Source organism: Protopterus annectens, chromosome 11.part0, assembly GCF_019279795.1.
Source record: "Protopterus annectens isolate FY-2018-M chromosome 11.part0, PAN1.0, whole genome shotgun sequence".
Taxonomy (NCBI): Eukaryota; Metazoa; Chordata; order Ceratodontiformes; family Protopteridae; genus Protopterus; species Protopterus annectens.
The window spans coordinates 1,370,530,205-1,370,551,250 of record NC_056745.1 but is presented as its reverse complement, the minus strand read 5'-3'; the positions used below and the strand labels follow the sequence as shown (position 1 = coordinate 1,370,551,250).

The window sequence follows — 21,046 nt, the reverse complement described above, 5'->3', positions numbered from 1 at the left end:
TGATCTGTCTCTATATTTGTGCTCATCTTCGTCCCCAGTCCTCTTAGCAGACCCCCGTACGAGGTGCAGGGAGAAGGCCCTTAAGAATAAGTTTATTCCTCCTGTAGATCAATGCGTGGGTATTGAATCCTCCTCAGATCAAGCAGGAGGAATCAAGATGGGCAACCCCTAGACAAGCAACACACAGAGTCTGGCCATCAGCTGGGGAAAGCTTATGGCCACACTACATGCACTTGCAGAAGCCTGGTTTGGGTGTCTCTGACATCTTAGCAAGAAAAAGGCCCAAACAGAGACACACACACACACACACACACACACACACTCCTAGAGACAGAACAGCGAGAGCAAGGAAAGATTTTTTTTTTTATTTATTAAACTGATGCGAAATGCGAAAAGGGGAGGCGATAGAAAGAGAGATTTTAAGACAGAAAGAGAATCTAAATCACTAAATTAAACACACACCCAAAAATAGCATGGAGCAGCAGATCACAATGCTTGCAACGAGCAAGGGAAATGATATCTGAAGGGAGGAAGGAGATAGGGGGCATTATAGGTAGGGGAGGAGCTTGGATCTGATGCTGGAGAAAAGCGGCAGAGTCATATCCATCCGGGATCCATGTCCCACAGTTTGAACAGCAAAGGAAGACAAGAACTTTAGATCAGTAAATGATCAATTTAAACTACAGAGCATGTTGGACCAACTATGAAATAAAAACAATGCTAAGGGCAATTGACAACAGGGAAGCTACCCGATTTACAAATTTATTACAATACTTTTGAATAAGAAGTGGCTGTTTGCATTTATAATAGGAAAGCTATAAATTAGTTGTTTGGAATCCAAAGGTATTTCATAAGGCAGATTTACTCTATGAAGCATCTGAACTATAGAGAAAGATTAAAATATCTCTCGGAATTACTTATAGACATATAAGACAGGATTTCATTTTGATTTATAAAAGTAATCATAGTGATATTTAAGGAGCTACAATAGGGATTTCATTTTGATTTATAAAAGTAATCATAGTGATATTTAAGGAGCTACAATAGGGATTTCATTTTTTTCTCCATACTTTAACTCTAGGAATACAAATTAGTAGTGGTTTCACGACCAAATTCTAACCTCCTGGCTATGACTTTTCATATTATGGCTGAAAAGTGGTAGAATTCTCTACCACTGTGTTTAGGAAGTTTGAATTCCTACGTCTTCTTTAGGAAAGAACTAGATGCTTGATTGGGGAACAGGGCATTTGACTAGATTTAAAGGAAGCAGACTCTTTGAAGGCTTAAACTAAGGCTCAGAGTCTAGACCTTAAAACTCTGAAATGGTGAAACACTGAAACTTGGGAGTATAGAGGAGTTTATGAATAAATGTCAACTGGATTAAGAACAGTTGACGGCTAAACTCGAGTGACTTGAGTCAATGAAGGGATAAGCAGTGGTTTGTTCTGTAATTATGTTCTGCAGCACATCTAGCTACACTGCTGTAAACCAGCTCAAGCTTATTGATTAGTACAGATTGTAGGTTAGTTACAAGATGCATAGAATATGGAACTGAAGGCAGTAGATGTATACTAGCAGTATATAATTGAGCACTGAGGAAAATTTACTCAGTTCTACTGAGATACACAGCTTTTAGACAGTTCTAAACACAAAATTATATATATCTCTGTTCAACCACACACTTTTCTGTGATGAGACCAAACAGTTTTGTTAAAGTTACTTTTTCAACTAGGGACTTGCCCAAAAAGATATTCTGATGGGATTGAGGCTCTACATTTGCTTGGATAGAATAATGACATTAGAATGAAAATGGTTTTGGCTCTTGTTTGAGAATGGCACAATTCTGGTCTACGTTCCTGTCATTTATCTGGTATATTCTTTCTTAACCTGTCTTACTAAAGTCTTCTTCACAAGTCCTTCCATCTCAAAAAGGTCTCTCTCTCTCTCTCTCTTTCTCTCCTTCTTCTCCTGAACGTTATTGATTTCTTTGCACTGCTTGCTGCTTGGTCCATCCCCTGATGCCCTCTCATGCTACCCTTATTTTCCTTGTCTGTGTCTCTTCCCACTGTCTAATGCACCACTCTCCTTCTTTTTCCCTGATAGTCTGCAATTTTATTTTTATACTTCTTCCCTAGAACACTTTTCATTTTGCTGCATTCTTTTGATTTTCCTTAACCCCTTTCCCTCTTAGTTGAAAGGCAGAGCCATCCTAACACACCTTACCAGCTCATTTTAACAATGCATTTATATGGTGACTTATATTATGCCTGTTCATTATAAATAGTTCCTCATCGTCTTAGACTTTCCACAGTCACCTTTTATCACAACTTCTTGCTCATTTGTCCACTTCTCAAGCCAGCAGCTTAATTGCCAAATTCTCTCCTTCCTTACACTACTCATTTCTAGTTTGGGTAGCATCTCTAGCAGTTCTACCATATTCCCAAACCCCTTTATGCTGCTGCCATCTCCCTGACCCCCTGTACTTCTTCCTCTGTTTCCTTCTACAAGTTTAGTTGCTCCCACATGCAGCAGTGAATATGTCTCTACTTTTGTTACTGTTTGGTCACTAGTAAACCCATCTTGGTGAGAGTTTGACTTGAGACTGTGTCCACCCTTAGCAAATTCCCTTTTTTCATCTGCTACCCAACTGATCCCTGGAATGACCTAGTCTCCCACTACCAGCAGGTGATATGTACCTCCTTGGCTATATCTACCCTCTCCCTAAGCTACTGCTGTCTTTTTGCAACACTGCACTACTCCTTAATTTAATACTGGCTCCTCAAGACTGACACTTCTATCTAACTGTCCCTTCCTTCCCCACCCATGTTACGCCTTCTGTCAATATGGTGTTGCCTTTGGCCTAATCACTTCTAGCTCTCTTTCTTCTCTCTCTCCCTCTCTCTCTCAATCACCTACTTGCCATCAGTGCTAGTCCCTTTCTTTCAACTTTGTCTTCCTGCTGCACAACCACTCTCTCACTCTTGCCTTCCTTCTTTCCTTCTTTCTGCCTATTCCCTGTTCTCCTCATTCCATCCATAGTCTTCCTGTCTGCATCCACTCATCTGTATACTCCTTTAACCACCTCTGTCCATGTCCTTTTATTTCTTACCCATCACATCACCTTTCTACCTCCCTTTGTCTTCTTTAAAGACTTCTATTTAAACTGTAAAGAAATTTCAACTGAACAGATTACGCATCCTTGGCTGCTGAAGTACTGTAAAGCATTACAAGAGCTCACTACAAAACTGATAATAGAGTCATGCCAAAATTAATTCAAATACTTACATTTTACTCCTCCACTCGAAGACCCTCACTGTAGAGATGCTATAGAACATTCTATAGAATGGCCTCAGGAAACGGAAAACAAGGGATGTGCCCTCCGTTTGGTAAAAAATGAGCTAAGAGAAGTGTTACTTGATGTAATGGACATGGATAGATATATTAAGATCGATGAGAGAAATAGACTGCAGAAGGTCAGTAAAGCCCAAAAAGTAAGAAATCTGATAAAACAAATGAATGCAGTAATTAGGACTGTCCATCGAGATCCATGTGATATAACAGAAGTAAACAAGATATACTACTGTGCTGCTAAATTAATAACTGATAAGTTCTACCACAAGATCACACGGTAGTGAGGGAAAGGAAGGGGAGAAATTGAATACCATCATGGAAGTATTGAATAGAGAAAACTATAAAGCAATTAAGACAAGAAATGTCACTGTTAGAAGATTATAGAAGAGGGAATAGATCAGCAAAAATACTAAGAAAGATAGATGTGATTAAAGCAATGCACAGTATTAGAACAGACCAGGATCTATCATGTACTATCATAAATAACAAACTAAAACTTTCAGCACAGGCAGAAAAACTTTGAAGATACACAGATAAATATAAGGGAAAAGTACAAAATAGGCAATTTATTGATGACCCAAAAATGTTTTATAGAGAATTGGAAAATAAGGTAAAAGTAATTGAAAGATCGCCAAAAAAAGAGGAAATAGATGCATTTTGGAGAAGTATCTATGAAGATCCTGTGGAACATAACAAAAATGCTAAATGGATAGAAGAAGTAAAAGAAAGAATAAGAAGTTTAAAGGTACAGGATATGAAATGGGATGGAACAGCCACAGAGATTGAGACAAAGTTAAGAAAAGCCGCTAACTGGAAAATCCCAGGCCCAGATGCAGTACCTAACTTTTGGTTAAAACTATTAACATCTTTGCACGAGGATTTAGCCTTGAATAAGAATTATTTATATGCGCACCCGGAACAGTCACCACACTGGCTAACAATAGGCAAAACAATGCTCTTACTTAAGAATGAACCTGCAAGCTACCCTAAAAATTATAGACCAATAACTTATCTTCCGACGACGTATAAACTATACACGGGAATTGATGCCAACAGAGTTTATAGTTATTTAGAAGAAAACTCAACTATGGCAGTAGAACAAAAGGCAATAAAAGAAAGTCATATGGAATAAAAGATCATTTGTTTTTAAATAAAGTTATAGTGGAGAACTGTATAAAGGGGAAGAATCTAAGTATGGCATGGATTGACAATAAAAAAGCACATTAGACTGGGTTCTGATAAATAACCATCCCCAAATATAGAGTCTGGAGCCCTCCCTGATGACATAAGTGGCCACTGACTTACCTACATCATCAGGCATAAAACCTATGCTCCTATTCCTACCACTGTTAAGAATATCAGATCCAAATAGAACTTTAACCCTGATCTCTTCCAACGGGAACTAAGAGCATGCAATTGGTCTCCCTTAAGATACCTCCCTCTGGAAGAAGCTATTAAATACTTTAATTCTAACTTCTTAGCCATTCTGGATCACCATGCACCTACCCGCTCAATCAGAATCAAGACCAAATCCACCCCATGGCTTTCTAAAGAAACCAAACATAAAATCCATCTCAGAAATAAATATTGGGCCAAATGGAGAATGACTAAAAACCCTGTAGACCAACAAAATTTCCGACAACTAAGAAATAACACTAAGAAAGCTATAGTGTCCGATAAAAGAAACTACTACCTTCAATTTCAGAAGGCTAACCATAAAAACCCACAAAAATTCTGGGCATGCATTAACCAATTACTATATCCAGGTCAATCCATTACACCAAACCCACAAAACACAGACCAGGAAAATCCCATGCATACTGCCAATGCCTTCAATACTTTTTTCACTGATGCTATCCAAATACTAGCCTGTCAGCTATCACCTAATAACTTCATTTTACCTACCTATAACAAAACCCCACCCCCTCCATTCCATCTCCAACCAGTCCAAACAACCTATATTCTTGCCCCAATCCAAAAACTGAAACCACGCTCTCATTCAGCAGACCAACTACCTGCTGAATATCTACAGAAATCTGCCAAGTCAATTGCTTACCCCATCTACATTTTGATCAATAGAACTATTAGCGAAGGTCACATCCCTAGCATCTGGAAAGTCTCCCATATCATCCTCCTTCATAAAGGTGGTAACTCCACCGAATTTTCCAACTACTCCCCTTAGCCCTTCTTTCTCCTTTGGCAAAGATCATGGAGAAATGCATCCATAGGCAATTGCTAGACAACCTAATCCAAAATAACATACTTTCTAGTTGTCAACATGGTTTCAGACCTTCCCATAGCACTACCACTGCCCTCCTTTCCTTTACAGACTGTATTAACAAAAAACGTAACTGTAATATGCTTTCCTCTGCACTATTTATCAATCTGTCCAAAGCATTCGACATGGTAAATCATCAAATTCTTATTGATATCCTCAAATCCCTGTCCTTAGATGCACTCTCAATTAAATGGTTCCAATCCTACTTACATAAAAGACAATAGGCTGTGCTTTGGCACAACATGCTATCTACCCACCTACCAGTTAAACTCAGTGTCCCTCAGGGGTCCATATTAGGTCCTCTCCTGTTCTCCATATTTATCAATGACCTTCATCTAGCAATCCCCCATGCTACTTGCATACAATATGCAGATGGCTCCACACTTATATGCTCAGCAACAACCACCTCTGAACTTCACTCCCTTACCCAAAACGTATTTAACACAGTTGAACAATGGTTCACTCTCCGTTGTCTTCTCTTGAACCCCCAAAAAAACTCCTCCTTTTCAATCCTACTCATAAGTCCTCTCCCATAGATTTCTCAGTTACATCCACTAATGGTACCATTATATCACCTGACCTAACTACCAAGTTACTTGGTATTACCATTGACAACAACCTCAACTTTGACTTTCACTTCAACAACACTATAAAATCTGTCGACAAAAAACTTATCTCTCTCTATAGAATTAAACCATTCCTATCACTTACAGCTAGAACTACTATTGCACACATTCATCTAATCTCTACACTCCTCTGTGCCGCATCCATTTTCACTAATCTATCTAAGAACAACCTCAATAAATTGGAAACCTCCTATAATAACATAGCCAGATTTGCTACTGGCAACCCATTTAGGACTCACCATTGCTCTAATTTAAAGCAGGTAGAATGGTTGGAACTACATAATCTACTTAAATACCACCAACTAATCATTACCCATAAGACTCTTTATCAACCCTCTGATACTCCTATTCTATCTATCTAACATTATCACCCCCTATATAAATCTGAAGTCCTTACGTTCATCTCATAAACTTCTAGTTAACACATCTAAATCTAACAACAGGGCTGGAGATTCTCTCTTCTCTAATACTGTGGGAAAATTCTGGAATCTCCTACCCAGTGACCTTTCCTCTATATCACTCTTCAAAAACAGACTGAAACTTTTCCTTAGAACACACTGGTTATGCCCTTATACTAAACCTGACTAGTTATCTATTCTATCTAAAATATGCTCTGCCTACCCTATTCTTTCATTAACTCTTCTATCTTCCTTACTAGCAATTTCTTTCACCTTTTTCACTCTGTCTTTCATTATTTCTATCCCATTGGATACTTATTTCAAAATATTCACTATTACTATAACTAAACATTATCTTCCTTACTAACAATTTATTTCACCTTTTCACTCTTTCATTATTTCTATCACATTGGATACTTATTTCAAAATACTCACTATTACTATAACTAAACATTAAACTGCCTCTTTTTTATTATGTATTGTACTTGTATGTTTTTTAACCTGTATGATTCCTTTTTTTCATTATGTACTATATCTATATGTTGATTTGTACCTGCATTTTAAACTGTATTGATTTCTGTCCTCTCTGAAAATTTCTGTATTAACCAGAAATGTCCTTGTATATATACAACTGATGTTATTTTTTATATTTGCTTTTTTTTTTATCTGTGTGTTATGGAGCTTATCTCCCCAGGCCTCTACTGAAAATGGATATATATCCAGTTAGACTAGCCCGGTCAACAAATGTAAAATAAAATAAATAAAATAAAAAAATGTGATAGTATCCCACATTCATGGATAAAAGAGTGCTTAAAAATGTATAAGATACACCCTACACTGATTGACTACATTACACTAACCATGAAAGAATGGCAGACCACTTTGCAATTAAGCCATGATAAAGGACAGATTATTATCTCAGGGATAGAAATTCAAAGGGGGATATTCCAGGGTGACTCTCTGTCACATTTGCTATTCTGCCTCGCCATTAATCCATTACGCTGTTTACTTAACAGCTTAGGGCATGGCTACAATCTGGCTCCTAGAAAACAACAAAGTAATGACTTATCTTCTCTTTGTCAATGATTTAAAACTGCATAGCTCATCAGATGAGGAACTGAAAGCACAGCTGCAGGTTGTCAAAACGTTTTCAGATATTGGAATGTCATTTGGTCTTGACAAATGTGCAAAAGCAACCTTTAAAAAAGGAAAACTGCAGCACCAGGAAAACATCAGTTTAGGACATGAATGTGATATAAAAGAACTTGAGCAAGAGGGAGTGTATAAATACTTGGGAATTTATGAAAGATCAGCAATAAAACATGAACAAATGTGAATAAAACTCAGGAATACTTTAGAAGACTTAAATTAATCCTGAGAACAGCATTGACATCTAGGAACAAGATCCAAGCTATAAATCAATTTGCTCTTCCTATCCTAACTTACAGATTGACTGGCCCAAAAAGTGTTAGATTGGCTACTAAAACAAGAAGGATGCTTCAAGCTCACCAAATGATTTATAAAAATCAGTGTATACCAAGATTATATATTCCCATTCCGAAGGAGGGATGTGCCTCCTTGAAAGTGATTACATGTATAGATCTGCAATCATGGGACTCCACACATATCGACTGATCTCACAAGATCCAAATGTAGTGAAAGTTTTGAAACATGAGGAGAATAAATCTAAGATGACGTCTCTGCTTAATCTAGCAGAAGCACACTGACTTCAAGCAGGAATGGAAATCAAATCAGAAGTGAATAAAAATCAGGCAGCAACTCAATGTGCCAAAAAACAAAAGAAAGAATATAAGGTGAAGGGACCAGATGAGAAAGCACAAAATATGGAAATAAACATAAATATAGTTGCAAATATAGAAAACTTCTGGAAGAGCCTCATGTTGATCAAGAACGAATGCAGGAATGGTTGAGGAGAGGCGAGTTCAAACCAAGAAAGAAAAGGTTAATATTGGCAGCCCAAGACAGTGGGTTACGTACACACTGGTTTACAAAGTCCATTGAACATGTGGAAGAAACAGACAAATGTAGGTTTTGTGGAACCAAATTGGAAACAGTCAAACATCTTGTTGCGACACACAAATGGCAGGAGGACTGTTTACAGAAGGGCATAATAATAATATGATGACACTGTTACACTGGGGATTGTGCAAACATTATGGTATCGAAGTGGATGAAAAACACTGGAAACATGCGCCACAAAACATCATAGAAAATGATGAGGTTTATATCACATGGGATCACCCATTACCAACAGTTCAAAAGATAGATACTAGAAAACCAGATATAGTGGTCCAAGAAAAGAGGACAAAAGTAGCAATGATCAGTGAAATCGCTACACCCAGTGACTACAGTATCTTGCATACAGAGAGACACAAAGTCATAAAATAACAGGATCTGCAGGCAGAAACTAGAGCCATGTGGAAGAAAGATGCCTAGACAGTTCCATTAGTAGCAGGAGCAACGGATCTTATAAAAAAGAAATTACAATCGTATTTAGATATGTTACCAATCCATGTAACCCCATACAAATTGCAGGAGTCATTACTGGGCATATTGCAGGTGCTGCAAATAGCACTACTGGCTGACAACAAAGAGTGAAACAATACTAATTTCATAAACTTTAATTGTACTCTGACTTAGGAATGGGGTCCATTCCCATCATGGTATTAGAAACCCAAAAGACTTTAAGAAATTAAAAAAATACAGAAATGGAAAGGAAGAAATTGATTAAGTACTTATGATTCGACCAAATGATCAGTTCAGAGGAGTTGCACAGGAAATTAGATAAGACATGAACCTACAGATCACTGACTGTATTGTGCCATGCAGAGGGAGCACAAGGCTTGAAGGGTTCTTAACTCCAGCCTATGCCTCAGATATATGAACAGATGCTGCAGAGGGGCAGCAAACATGACATCTGGTTTCCAGATTTGAGAAAGGTAATCGAGATAAAACAAAGAAGTCCAAAGCGGGCTATGAATGCAGAATAAATGTAAAGTAGGCATATGATAAACAGGAAATAGATTTTGAGCAGATTTTCACCAGTGTACACTGAGAAGTTGTCTGGGACATCACACAACTGTCACAAACACTTTCTTTAGGAAAGTAGTGAGAAAATAGTGTTTTTTACTGCACAAGGCAATCCATATGGACAACTCTGAAATGGATAGATGCTAAAAGCTCTGTGGAAATAAAGGCAATATTCATGCATTTTATTTTATGTTACATTTGTTGACCGGGCTAGTCTAGCTGGATATATGTCCATTTTTAGTAGAGGCCCGGGGAGAAAAGCTCCACACAATACAAATCAAATTCACATTTACAGAAGTACATATTTAGAATGCAAATACATTATATTGTAAAGATAAGAGAAGTAAATAAGAGTTGCAAATTTATAAAGTACATAAAGAAGGTTGCATATATTTGAAAAAAAATTAGAATAGTTAATAAGAAGTTATATTTAATTGTTGCTAAAGAATACTAGTTAAGAAAAGAGACGAAAAACAATAGTGTAGATGTAGATAAGAAAGGAAGATAAAGGAAAATGAAATGGAGTAGCAGTTAGGTAATAAATCTAGAAATAATATGTGTTACTTTTTAATGAATCCAGTAATAGCTAGGACTATGATGGAGAGGAAGCATAGTAGTATTTAATATGAAATAGTTTGAGAGAACAGAAGCATAATAAGTTGTAAAGATGAAATATTTTCAGAGATGAGAAGGTAGGTTGAATTAAGGCAATAATGGATAAGTTGGTCAGTTAGGTTTAGAACAGGAGCGCATCCAATGTGTTTTCAGGAAGAGCTTAAGTTTATTTTTAAACAGAGTAGTAGAGGGAAGTATGGTAAGTTCCGAGGGAAGTAGGTTCCAGGTTTTTCCAATAGAATTAGAAAACAGAGAGTCTCCAGATCTATTATTTGATTTATTGATATATACAAGAAATGTTTGTGATGATCTTAGGGACTTAAGGTTATCATAGGGGTGAATAAGGTTAGATAGGATGGGTGTTTTGGTAGGTTGATATAGTACTTTGTGGACGATGGCCAGTTGATTATATTTTAGCTGAAATTCAAGCTTGGGTTTGTAGTTTTAAGTTTGTAGTTTTGGATGTCAGTATGGTTTTTAGTTAAGCGTGATTTATTCCAGTATTTATTTCTGAGATGGATTTTTTGTTTGGTTTCCCTGGTAAGCCATGGCGCAGATTTAGTTCTTATCCTTATAGAGCGGGTAGGAGCATGACGGTTGAGTATGTTTAGGAAATTAGTACTGAAGTATTCAACAGCTTCATCAAGAGAAAGGTGTTTTAAGGGGGACCAATTGCATGCCTTAAGTTCACTAAGGAATAGATCTAAGTTTAATTTTTTCTTGGTTCTAATTGCCCTATATATGGGTTGAATAGGTGGATTGGTTTTGAGCCTGATAATGTAGGTTAATGAGTGGTCGCTTATGTCGTCAGGGAGGGTTCCGGCTACATACGTCTGGGGTTGATTATTAATGAGTATCCAATCTAAGGTGCTTTCATTCTTGCTATTTTTGTTTATTCTAGTAGGGGAGGTAATAGTTTGGGTGAACCCATAGAGATTGATATGGCTAGTGAGGCAGTTTTTATTGCAAGAATTCCAATCTATGTTAAAATCGCCTAGGATTATGGTTTCTTGGGGAAGGTTTAGAGATAACCAACAAAGTATGTTTTCTATGGTAGTGATGTTATTACCTGGTGGAACATAGATGCAAATAATATAGATTGATTTAAATGGGTTTAGCTGAAACTTGGTAATAAGTATTTCAGCATTAGAGTCTTGAAAAGGTTTTTGGTTAAAGATGGTTATTTGAAAATTAGATTTGAATAGAACAGCTACTCCACCACCGTTCTTGGTTACACGGTCAAAACGTATGATGTTGTAACCAGGTGGTAAAATTTAATTGTCTTTTGTTACTGGTTTTAACCAAGTTTCTGTAAGATATATAATATCAAATGAGTAAAGTTCCAGGAGAGCATGGAGTTGTGTTGTTTTATTATTAATGCTACATGTATTGAGGTGAGCTATTAAGAGTGAGTTTGGAGGTTTTTTAAGTGGGTGAATGTCCGAGGGGTTTGGGTTATTGAGTTGAGTGGTATTGGAGATGTTTGGGCTGGGGTTTGGGAGAATGTCTCCATCTTTTAGGGAGTGGAGTAGTATTAGATATTGATCATTAGTAAATTTACTGAGAAGAAATGGATACCTTCTGTAGTTAGGGAAATTATATCTAATGTGTGCTGTTCTATGGTATTTAGGTAATAGATAGTTGGGTATTGATGTAACATTGAAATGGTGAGTGTGACAGGGTACTGAAGAAGAGGGTATTTTTAGTATGTTTAGTAGGGTATAATAAGTTTGTGTATACAGGGTGCTCATAGGAGGTTAATAGGTAGACAAGAGTTAATGGAGGTAGAAGTGTGAGTATGAGTAACATTTGTAAGTAAATTAAGGTGTATGGTTTATTCATAGACATGGTAGATATAAATTATATTTATAGGTGCAGTGGTAAAGCTGGTGTGGTCAGGAAAGGTAAAGAGAGAGATGGGAGAGATAGGAACTGGTTGAGAAAAAGGTGGGAAAATAGGGGAGATTGTGAGATGGAGGTGTGACTGTGATAGGTGAAATTGAGAGGAGGTGTGGTTTGATAGGTATAAGTTTAGGACCACTGGGGATGGGTGGGATTTGGTGGTAGGGTAGGGGAGCTGAGTGAGCCCGCAGGGCGAACGGAGCAGGTTAGAGCAAGTAAAGATGAGATCCTGGAGACAATCAGAAAGCTACCGATTGTAGAGGAGCTCTAGGTAGTTCCAGGTGAGTGTGGAGTATAAGCACTATAAATAGTTAGCAGGAGATAGTTGAGAGGGGAGCAGGACTATAGTAAACAGAGGGGGTAATAATAGTAAAGAGGATAAAAATGAGGGGAGGATAAGAAGTAAAGAGGGATATTATACTAGTGAAGAGAGAAGGGAGTTAAGAAACCAGGTTAAGGGTGCCACCTGGTGGACAACAGCTTGAATTACAGCTAGTTAGCTAAGTAGAAATAGAGAAGAAAAGGTAAGTCAATTAATAGAACCAAGGGGAGAAGGGTTAAAAAGTAGGGAGAGATTTAGAACTAGCTGCTGGGAAACCTGGCTCAGGAGGGAGACTTAAAACATACTCTACTTGATTTTATATAATACAGAACAATTCTGTCAACGGTTTTATCAAGGGGTCAAACGTACTTAAGTTCCTTAGTAGGGAGGGATTTAGAGCACTGGACAAAGGATTCTTGGGGATGCAGATGAGATGGAAGTCTTTAGTGACTAGGCAGGTTGATTCCCAAGTTCATAAAGCAGAGAGGAGTTTGAGAGTTTCTTAAGTTCCTTAGTAGGGAGGGATTTAGAGCACTGGGCAAAGGATTCTTGGGGATGCAGATGAGATGGAAGTCTTTAGTGACCAGGCAGATTGATTCCCAAGTTCTTAAAGCAGACAGGAGGTTGAGAGTTTCTTAAGTTCCTTAGTAGGGAGAGATTTAGAGCACTGGACAAATGATTCTTGGGGATGCAGATGAGATGGAAGTCTTTAGTGACCAGGCATCTTGATTCCCAAGTTCTTAAAGCAGAGAGGAGGTTGAGAGTTTCTTAAGTTCCTTAATAGGAAAGAGAGGAGGTTGAGAGTTTCTTAAGTTCCTTAATAGGGAGGGATTTAGAGCACTGGACAAAGGATTCTTGTGGATGCAGATGAGATGGAAGTCTTTAGTAACCAGGCAGGTTGATTCCCAAGTTCTTAAAGCAGACAGGAGGTTGAGAGTTTCTTAAGTTCCTTAATAGGGAGGGATTTAGAGCACTGGACAAAGGATTCTTGGGGATGCAGATGAGATGGAAGTCTTTAGTGACCAGGCAGGTTGATTCCCAAGTTCTTAAAGCAGAGAGGAGGTTGAGAGTTTCTTAAGTTCCTTAGTAGGGAGGGATTTAGAGCACTGGACAAAGGATTCTTGGGGATGCAGATGAGATGGAAGTCTTTAGTGACCAGGCAGGTTGATTTCCAAGTTCTTAAAGCAGAGAAGAGGTTGAGAGTTTCTTAAGTTCCTTAGTAGGGAAGGATTTAGAGCACTGGACAAAGGATTCTTGGGGATGGAGATGAGATGGAAGTCTTTAGTGACCAGGGAGGATGATTCCCAAGTTCTTAAAACAGACAGGAGGTTGAGAGATTGCAATGACCTGCTGGGACAGGGACACACAGCAGCCAAGGCAGGATGCGGGATACTAAAAACTATGTATTCCGGTGTTTCCAGTATTGGAGAACTTTTAGACATCTATGGGGTAACATATGGGAGATGTGGGAATAACTATAGTAACGGAGATATTTTAAATTGGCTCTGGGTTGCCAGTAAAGAAGAAAATTTCTAGAACTCATAAATCCTTCTGGCAAATATTAAAGCAAAGCCAAAGCAATAACCTGAAAATTATTTAAAACAGACCCAAAAGTTCTGAAGGAATGAGCAGAAATACTCAACAGACTACCAGGATATAAAGGATTATGGCTTAATTTAGACTACAATAAAAACAATAACATGTTGTGATGTTTTGGTGGCTTGTAAGGGAGCTACAATGGTTAGGTACAGAGTGTGTGAAGGCAGAAGCCATCAACTGGGGATAAACATAAGAGACAGATATTAGGAATGTTTAAAAAAGTGCAATCCTCACTAAGATAAAAATATCAGGGGGGCAGGTGGGTTCAGGGAACTATTGGTAACTATCATTAAATATGATTTTAAATTAGGAATGTTGGTCAACATTCCTATTGTAGGTAAACATGGGCATGGGCTCCAGAAATAATTATAAAGATTTTCAGTAATACATTTTTCTTCCCATAATGTGGTGAGATTAGTATTCCATAAATCATATGCTCTTTTTATGTCATCCATGGTAAATAAATACTTAAGCATAGGATTTCATGTCATCTGTCAGAAATCCGCTCTGGATGTAAAAATAATGCACTAGCCAAACACCTTTCTCTTCATAAAAGACAGACAGGTTTTAAGTTCCAGATCCTGGATCACATAGACATGGGTGATCTTGAAGGAGACACCCCGAATACTCTGGAGAAACATGAACTCATATGGCAATTACAGCTGAACTCTTTTAGGAAGCCTGGACTAAACTACTACTGTTCAATTAAAAGTGTACTGGAACTTAGAAAATTGCCACATTGTTTACATGACTAATTTTATTTTATTTCATTCTACCAGCTGGTTTTAAATACCATGTAAAATCAGTTTTAATTTAAGTGTATATTTTTTCCATCATCAAATCATACATTTCTTATTATTTTTTTATTTTTTTCTTGTTCCCTTTTTTTTACTTTATTCAAAATAATGTGTAATACCAATACTTACTAATTATACAATAATATTTTCATTGATAGTTTTTAGGGTTCTTGTACACAGACCTGAAGAAGTCTAGAAGGACAAAAGCGATCTTTGTTAATAATAGGTTATGAAAACAGAATATGATTTTTACAATTGATTTTTTACATGCAAAGTGCATATGTATATATTTGTATATATTTTTTGATTGCCAAATGGACTAAGGTTGATATATTTCCAGCCATGTAGTATACTGTCTTGGATAAAATCACAGACTTAATAATCTGGTTAAATAAGAGGTACCACATCATTATAAATTTTATTTAAAGTACATAAGGGTTATATTACTATGACAGCTACTAAGTAGGGCAGGACCAGCTTGAATGTCACACTGATGGGGGAAGGGATGTGAATTTAACATGTGTACCAATAACACTTTGTTTTACAGCACAATAAACCACTCCTTTGTCTGATAAAAAAGTATATATATATATATATATATATATATATATATATATATATATATATATATAAAAAGTTTGAGAGGAAATTATTACTCTGTTAATTTTGTTTTACTTGGATCACTTGTCTGTGTACTTAAAGGATTTTTGACTGGAAACAGACTGCCTGCCTAGTTTGGATTACTTTCGAATACTTAGTAATTCTGTACAATATTTCATATTTTTATATATATATATATATATATATATATATATATATATATATATATATATTTTTTTTTTTTTTACTTAAGATGAGTTTAAGTTTGCTACTTCTACTATTGTCTGATCTGATTAATATTCAGCGATTAACTAGAGATATATGGTCTGAAATTGTTCCACACAGAGAAGTTTTTCACAAAGAATGAAAAAAAAACATACATAATATAGTGAGACATCCATTTAAGTTTGAATAGCAATTAATCATCCTGGACTTGAGTTTGCTAATTTGTGTACAAACTGTAAGAATATTACAGAAAAGCAAGTTAGTTATTCATGCAAGCAGGGACAGCTGTTTAAAGTCTTTCTCTCTCTCTCTTCCTCAATAAATCTAAATGTGTTCTTATGTCCAATCCTAGATCTCTAACAATTCTGGGATGAATTCACTCAGGCCCAATGTCTAGTTGTTTGTTTGAAAGCCCTCCTTCTGTGAAAGGCATTGTTATCACCCCCCAAGCCAGAACATTTCAAAATTGCTGACTATAATACTCTCACATACATTTCTTATATGTATACAACATACTGCAAAAAATACAGAGAAATTTTAATATGTAGCAGCATTACGAGACTGTTGACTGGATTCTAGATAATGCAATTACCATGGTTTTATGACTAACCAAAAAAACATTATAAAATGACTCAAAACAAGTACAAGTATTGAAGTCATGAACCACATATGCTTTACAGAATATATATGAGTGTCTTCTTTCTGTGATTTTTAAGTCACTATATACTACATAAAAACAGAAAGTGGTTCTAATGACATGCTTACCAAGCAGAGTGTCTTTATTGGTAAATTAGCCAGTCCCTTGAGTTCAGTGATCTTGTTGTTTGCCAGGCTGAGATGGATTAGACTTCTGCACTTCTCGAGGCCTTGGATTTCACTTAAGTTGTTGTCTGGAGATTAGTAGTTAAGGAAGGCTGTAACTATCAATATAAAATGACAATGGCACTGCATTTTTCATGAAAGTGTGTGATTTCATTTGTTTTTTGGTGATCAATACTCAACCGCATAAATCACAGAAACAAAGATTCTGACATCAGATAGGGAACATTTACCCACCTAGTCTTCCCATTTCCATACTTTGTGTGCTAAGCTGCAACTCTAACAGCTTCTTCTTTTCTTACACATTGAAAAATAATTGCCTTATTTTTGCTAAGTATAGGTGGGGAAAAACTAAATAAAAATAATACAAACATTGAGAAACTGGAAACTCTTATTTATGGATATAGATAAGATAAGATAAGATAAAAGCATAGATAAGAGAAAAGCAGTGAAATTTGTAGTCCCTTTAACCTTGTGTATGGGTCAGGCATACTTTTATGAACCCAAGGAAAAGGTGTGGACAATAATTAATAAAGAATTGAAGAACTTTATCTGGGAGGGAAAGATGGTAAAAGTTAAGTGGGATAACTTGATCCTTCCAATAGAACAATATGGTTTAGGTTTACCTGATCTGAAGGGATATTTTAGAGCTACACAGTTAAGGTTCATACATACAACACAAGCAGAAAGTTATAGTTCAAAGTGGAAAGAGATGATGATGAAGAAAGGGGGAAGTTCAAGAAATACAGAGTGGGATTTTGGATGCCGATCCTTAAGGAGAACAGCAACCATACAGAATATTATATTCATAAAGTAGAAGAAAGTATTCCAAAAACTAAGCCAATATGAGAATGGAGAAAGAAGATTTTGCCAACAGGGATGATTGTAAGTAGGGGTACAGAAAACAGACAAGAGGGGGCTGGAATTTACTGGAGAATCCTGGAAAAGGAATGAAAATATTGGGAGCAAATAACTTGTGCAGGAAAGATAATACAGTGGGATGAGGCCACAAAAACATCTGCATTTCAGCCTAGAGACTCCCTTCTCTACCAGGGCTTGATCTCAGAATACAGGCAAACAGAAAGGGGCAAGGGGATTTTAAGTGAAAGACCTCCTCTGGTCAAGTTTTTGGTTGACTCTAGAACAGAAGCAGCTGTTAAAAAAATGGATAATTAGTATGGCATATAAAATAATGCATGATAACTATAAGAATCAACTCCAAACAGACAAAAATAGACAGACCAATCGGATGCCAGAGCCAGGTCAGTAGAAACAGTTTATTAACAAAACGAGAACTTAAGAGCTTTCACAGTTTTTTGAACTGCTTCATCAGGCGTTGACAATGCCATGGTTGAACAGGCTGAAATAAGTTGCAAAACCACTCCTCTCATTCCCACAAATCAATTAGCAATTTAAAGAAAAATGACTAGAAATCTTCTACATAATTTATTTATTTATTTTATTTTATTTTACATTTGTTGACCGGGCTAGTCTAGCTGGATATATGTCCATATTCAGTAGAGGCCCGGGGAGAAAAGCTCCAGTAAACAGAAGTATACAATACAATATTAAGTGGAGAGGTAGTTAGTACAGGAAATAAACATTATAATCAGAGCAAAAGGAGTACAGCATAATCAGAGCATTAACTAAAAGTAACGTAGAGAGATGTTCAGAATAACATTTTTTTTTCCCAGTATGTAACAGATAAGCTATTTCTCAGAGGATCCTATAATAGGGCAATCATATGATAGGTATAAGGAGCATAAGCAGATAGAGAGGAGGACACAGAGTTAGTCAGGTTTATTGCAGGAGCAAAGCCAGTATTTATTTAGGTGAAGTTTCAGTTGTCTTTTAAAAAGTGGAAGAGAAGACAGTGCTAGGATATCAGAGGGAAGTTTGTTCCACTTCTTTCCAACAGAGTTGGAAAAGAGACAGTCGCCTGAAGAGTTATTGGGTTTGATAATTTTTATAAGTAATTTATTGGAAGAACATAGTTGTTTCAATTATTATATGGTGAGATGAGGTTGGAGAGTATAGGTGTTTTAGTTGGATGATATATGATCTTATGAGTTATTAAGAATTGTTGAAGTAGAAGTTGGTTAGGAAGTTCTAGCCAGCCTAGTTGTTTTAGGTTCAGGCAGTGGTGAGTTCTAAATGGGGAACCTGTAGCAAATCTAGCAATGTTGTGGTAGGATGTTGAGAGTTTCTTAAGGTTGTTTTTTGAAAGATTTGTGTATATGGGGCAAGCATATAGAAGAGAAGAGAATAAGGTGAGATCTGGCTAGTGTGGTTCTTGTTTCAGGTGTAAGGAAGGGTTTGATTCTGTAAAGGGATCCTATTTTTTTATTCACTAGTTTTATTGTCATATTGATGTGAGAGTCAAAGCTAAGATTGTTGTCAATAGTAATTCCTAGAAGTTTTGTAGTGGAATCTGGAGAAATAAGAGTATTATCACTGGAAGTAAGAGTGAAGTCTAGTGGGGTTGATTTACGGGAAGGTGAGAACAAGAGCAATTTGGTTTTCTTGGGGTTAAGGAGTAGGCAGCGATCAGAGAACCATTGCTCGACAGTGGTTAAAACATCTATAAGTCTACTATTCTCATATAAACTTATAAAGCTCAACAATAAATAACATTGTATAAAACACATTTAAAAAAACTATACATAACAGTAAAAAAGCAAACAAAAACAAACACTAGAAAATATATTTAAAAAATATATATATATATATATATATATATTTATATATATATATATATATTCTAACATCTATTTTCTTAAGGTAGTTAATTCTATTCACCTAAACAAGGGTCTGACTTCAATACTGGTTTCACTGGGACCTCGTCATTCAAGCCTTTACCTACGTCAACTCTCATCTTCACTATCCATCTCAACTCACTAACCTCTGTTCTATTTCTGTAGTCCCCTAATCTCTCACTGAATGGAATTCTATCTGTTAGCAAAAACTTAAAGTGGTGTGTATCATCATTGTCCATCACATGCTTGGCTAAGGTACTAGAAACTGTTCTGCAACTTATTTAAGCCTGTTCAACTATGGCATTGTCAACATCTGATGAAGCAGTTCAAGAAACTGTGAAAGTGTTTACATTCTCATTCTCGTTTTGTTATTCAACTGTTTTTTACGGACCTGGCTCTGACATTGTATTGCTCTATTTTTGTCTGTTTCGAGTTGCTTTTTTACTGGGCAGAGCATTCATCTTGTGGATTTTGTGGCTTTTTGTGCTTAAACTATAAGAATCAATCAGAGGTGGTAAGAAAATACTGGGAGGAGAGACTGGAAAAATTATTTAAAGAAAGCAATGGGAAGACATATGTATGGCTCCCAAGTATGTAACCAAGTGCAGAAGGTTTAGGATCTTTACTTGGAAATGTTTGCATAAGTATTTTTATACCCTAAGCAGACGTCAAAGAATTTTTCCTCAAATAGAAGGCAAATGTCAGAGGTGTGATGGAGAAGAAAAAGGTAACTGGGAACATACGTTCTGGGAGTGTAAAGAGTTGGCAGATTTTAAAAATTCCCTGCAGAGTACTCTGTCAGAAATATTGAGTGAGCAAATGGCTGTAAGTAAGGAAGTGATTCTTTTCAGCTGTGATACAGGATCTGAATTTCTTAGAGAGAGTAAGGCCCTATTGACTTTAATTCTGTTGGCTTCCAAAAAAACAATTACTAGAAAATGGAAATCAAAGTCTACACCAACCACATTTGAAGTATTGAATATTATAAAAGAGAGAAAAGAACTGTAAGATGGATCTTTAGAAAAATGCTCAGGAGGTCGAGTGAGATTTAAGGGAAGGGAGGAATTCAACTATTTTTTATAATGTTGGACTGATGATTGTAGTAAAGAAAATATATGTGATGTATATTGTATTTAAATGGAATAGTGTTAAAATGGCTTGCTTTCTTTTCTGTTACGGTACGTGTGCCTATGTCTTAAGTGATAATTTAATAAAGGTGCTTAAAAAAAGAATTGCCTTTTACTTCCCCCCTACCTATCTGACCATCGAGCCTCCTCCCAATGGCTCTGTCAGTCCATTGTTTCTTGTTAAATCTGAAATAGAAGAAGCTTGCTAACAAATATCTCAGGACAGAACATGGAGGCACAAATGTATAAGCACAGAAACTGAGATGCTTCTCATATTTTGATCCAACCACGCCACCAGACTACAGAATACACAAGCACACAGAGATGCTTCTCATTGTTAACCCAACCTCATCCCCCGACTACATGCATATCTTAAAGAAATATGACATCATATACCTAGTATGTGACATTCCCCTTTGTTACAAAGTAATATGTCTTCTACAGGTAATCCACAAAATGAAGCAGCTTTTCAGGCAAAACAATAAAACCCTGAGCAGGGCAAGCTTAGAAAATTGTGAAAAAAACCCACAGATGGCTCAGCACACTTCAGTTCACTTTATTCCACAGAAACACAGCACAT

General features: G+C 36.6%; 1 protein-coding gene across 3 annotated transcripts in view; it reads right to left on the bottom strand.

Moving 5' to 3' along the window:
• LRGUK (leucine rich repeats and guanylate kinase domain containing) overlaps positions 1–21,046 on the bottom strand; it is a 1,953,320-nt gene that overhangs the window by 1,374,901 nt on the left and 557,373 nt on the right. For all 3 annotated transcript variants that reach the window (XM_044088664.1, XM_044088665.1, XM_044088666.1), the window contains one exon: positions 16,530–16,654. In XM_044088664.1, coding sequence (XP_043944599.1) covers positions 16,530–16,654 — 125 coding nt within the window. The remainder of the gene's footprint in view (positions 1–16,529; positions 16,655–21,046) is intronic.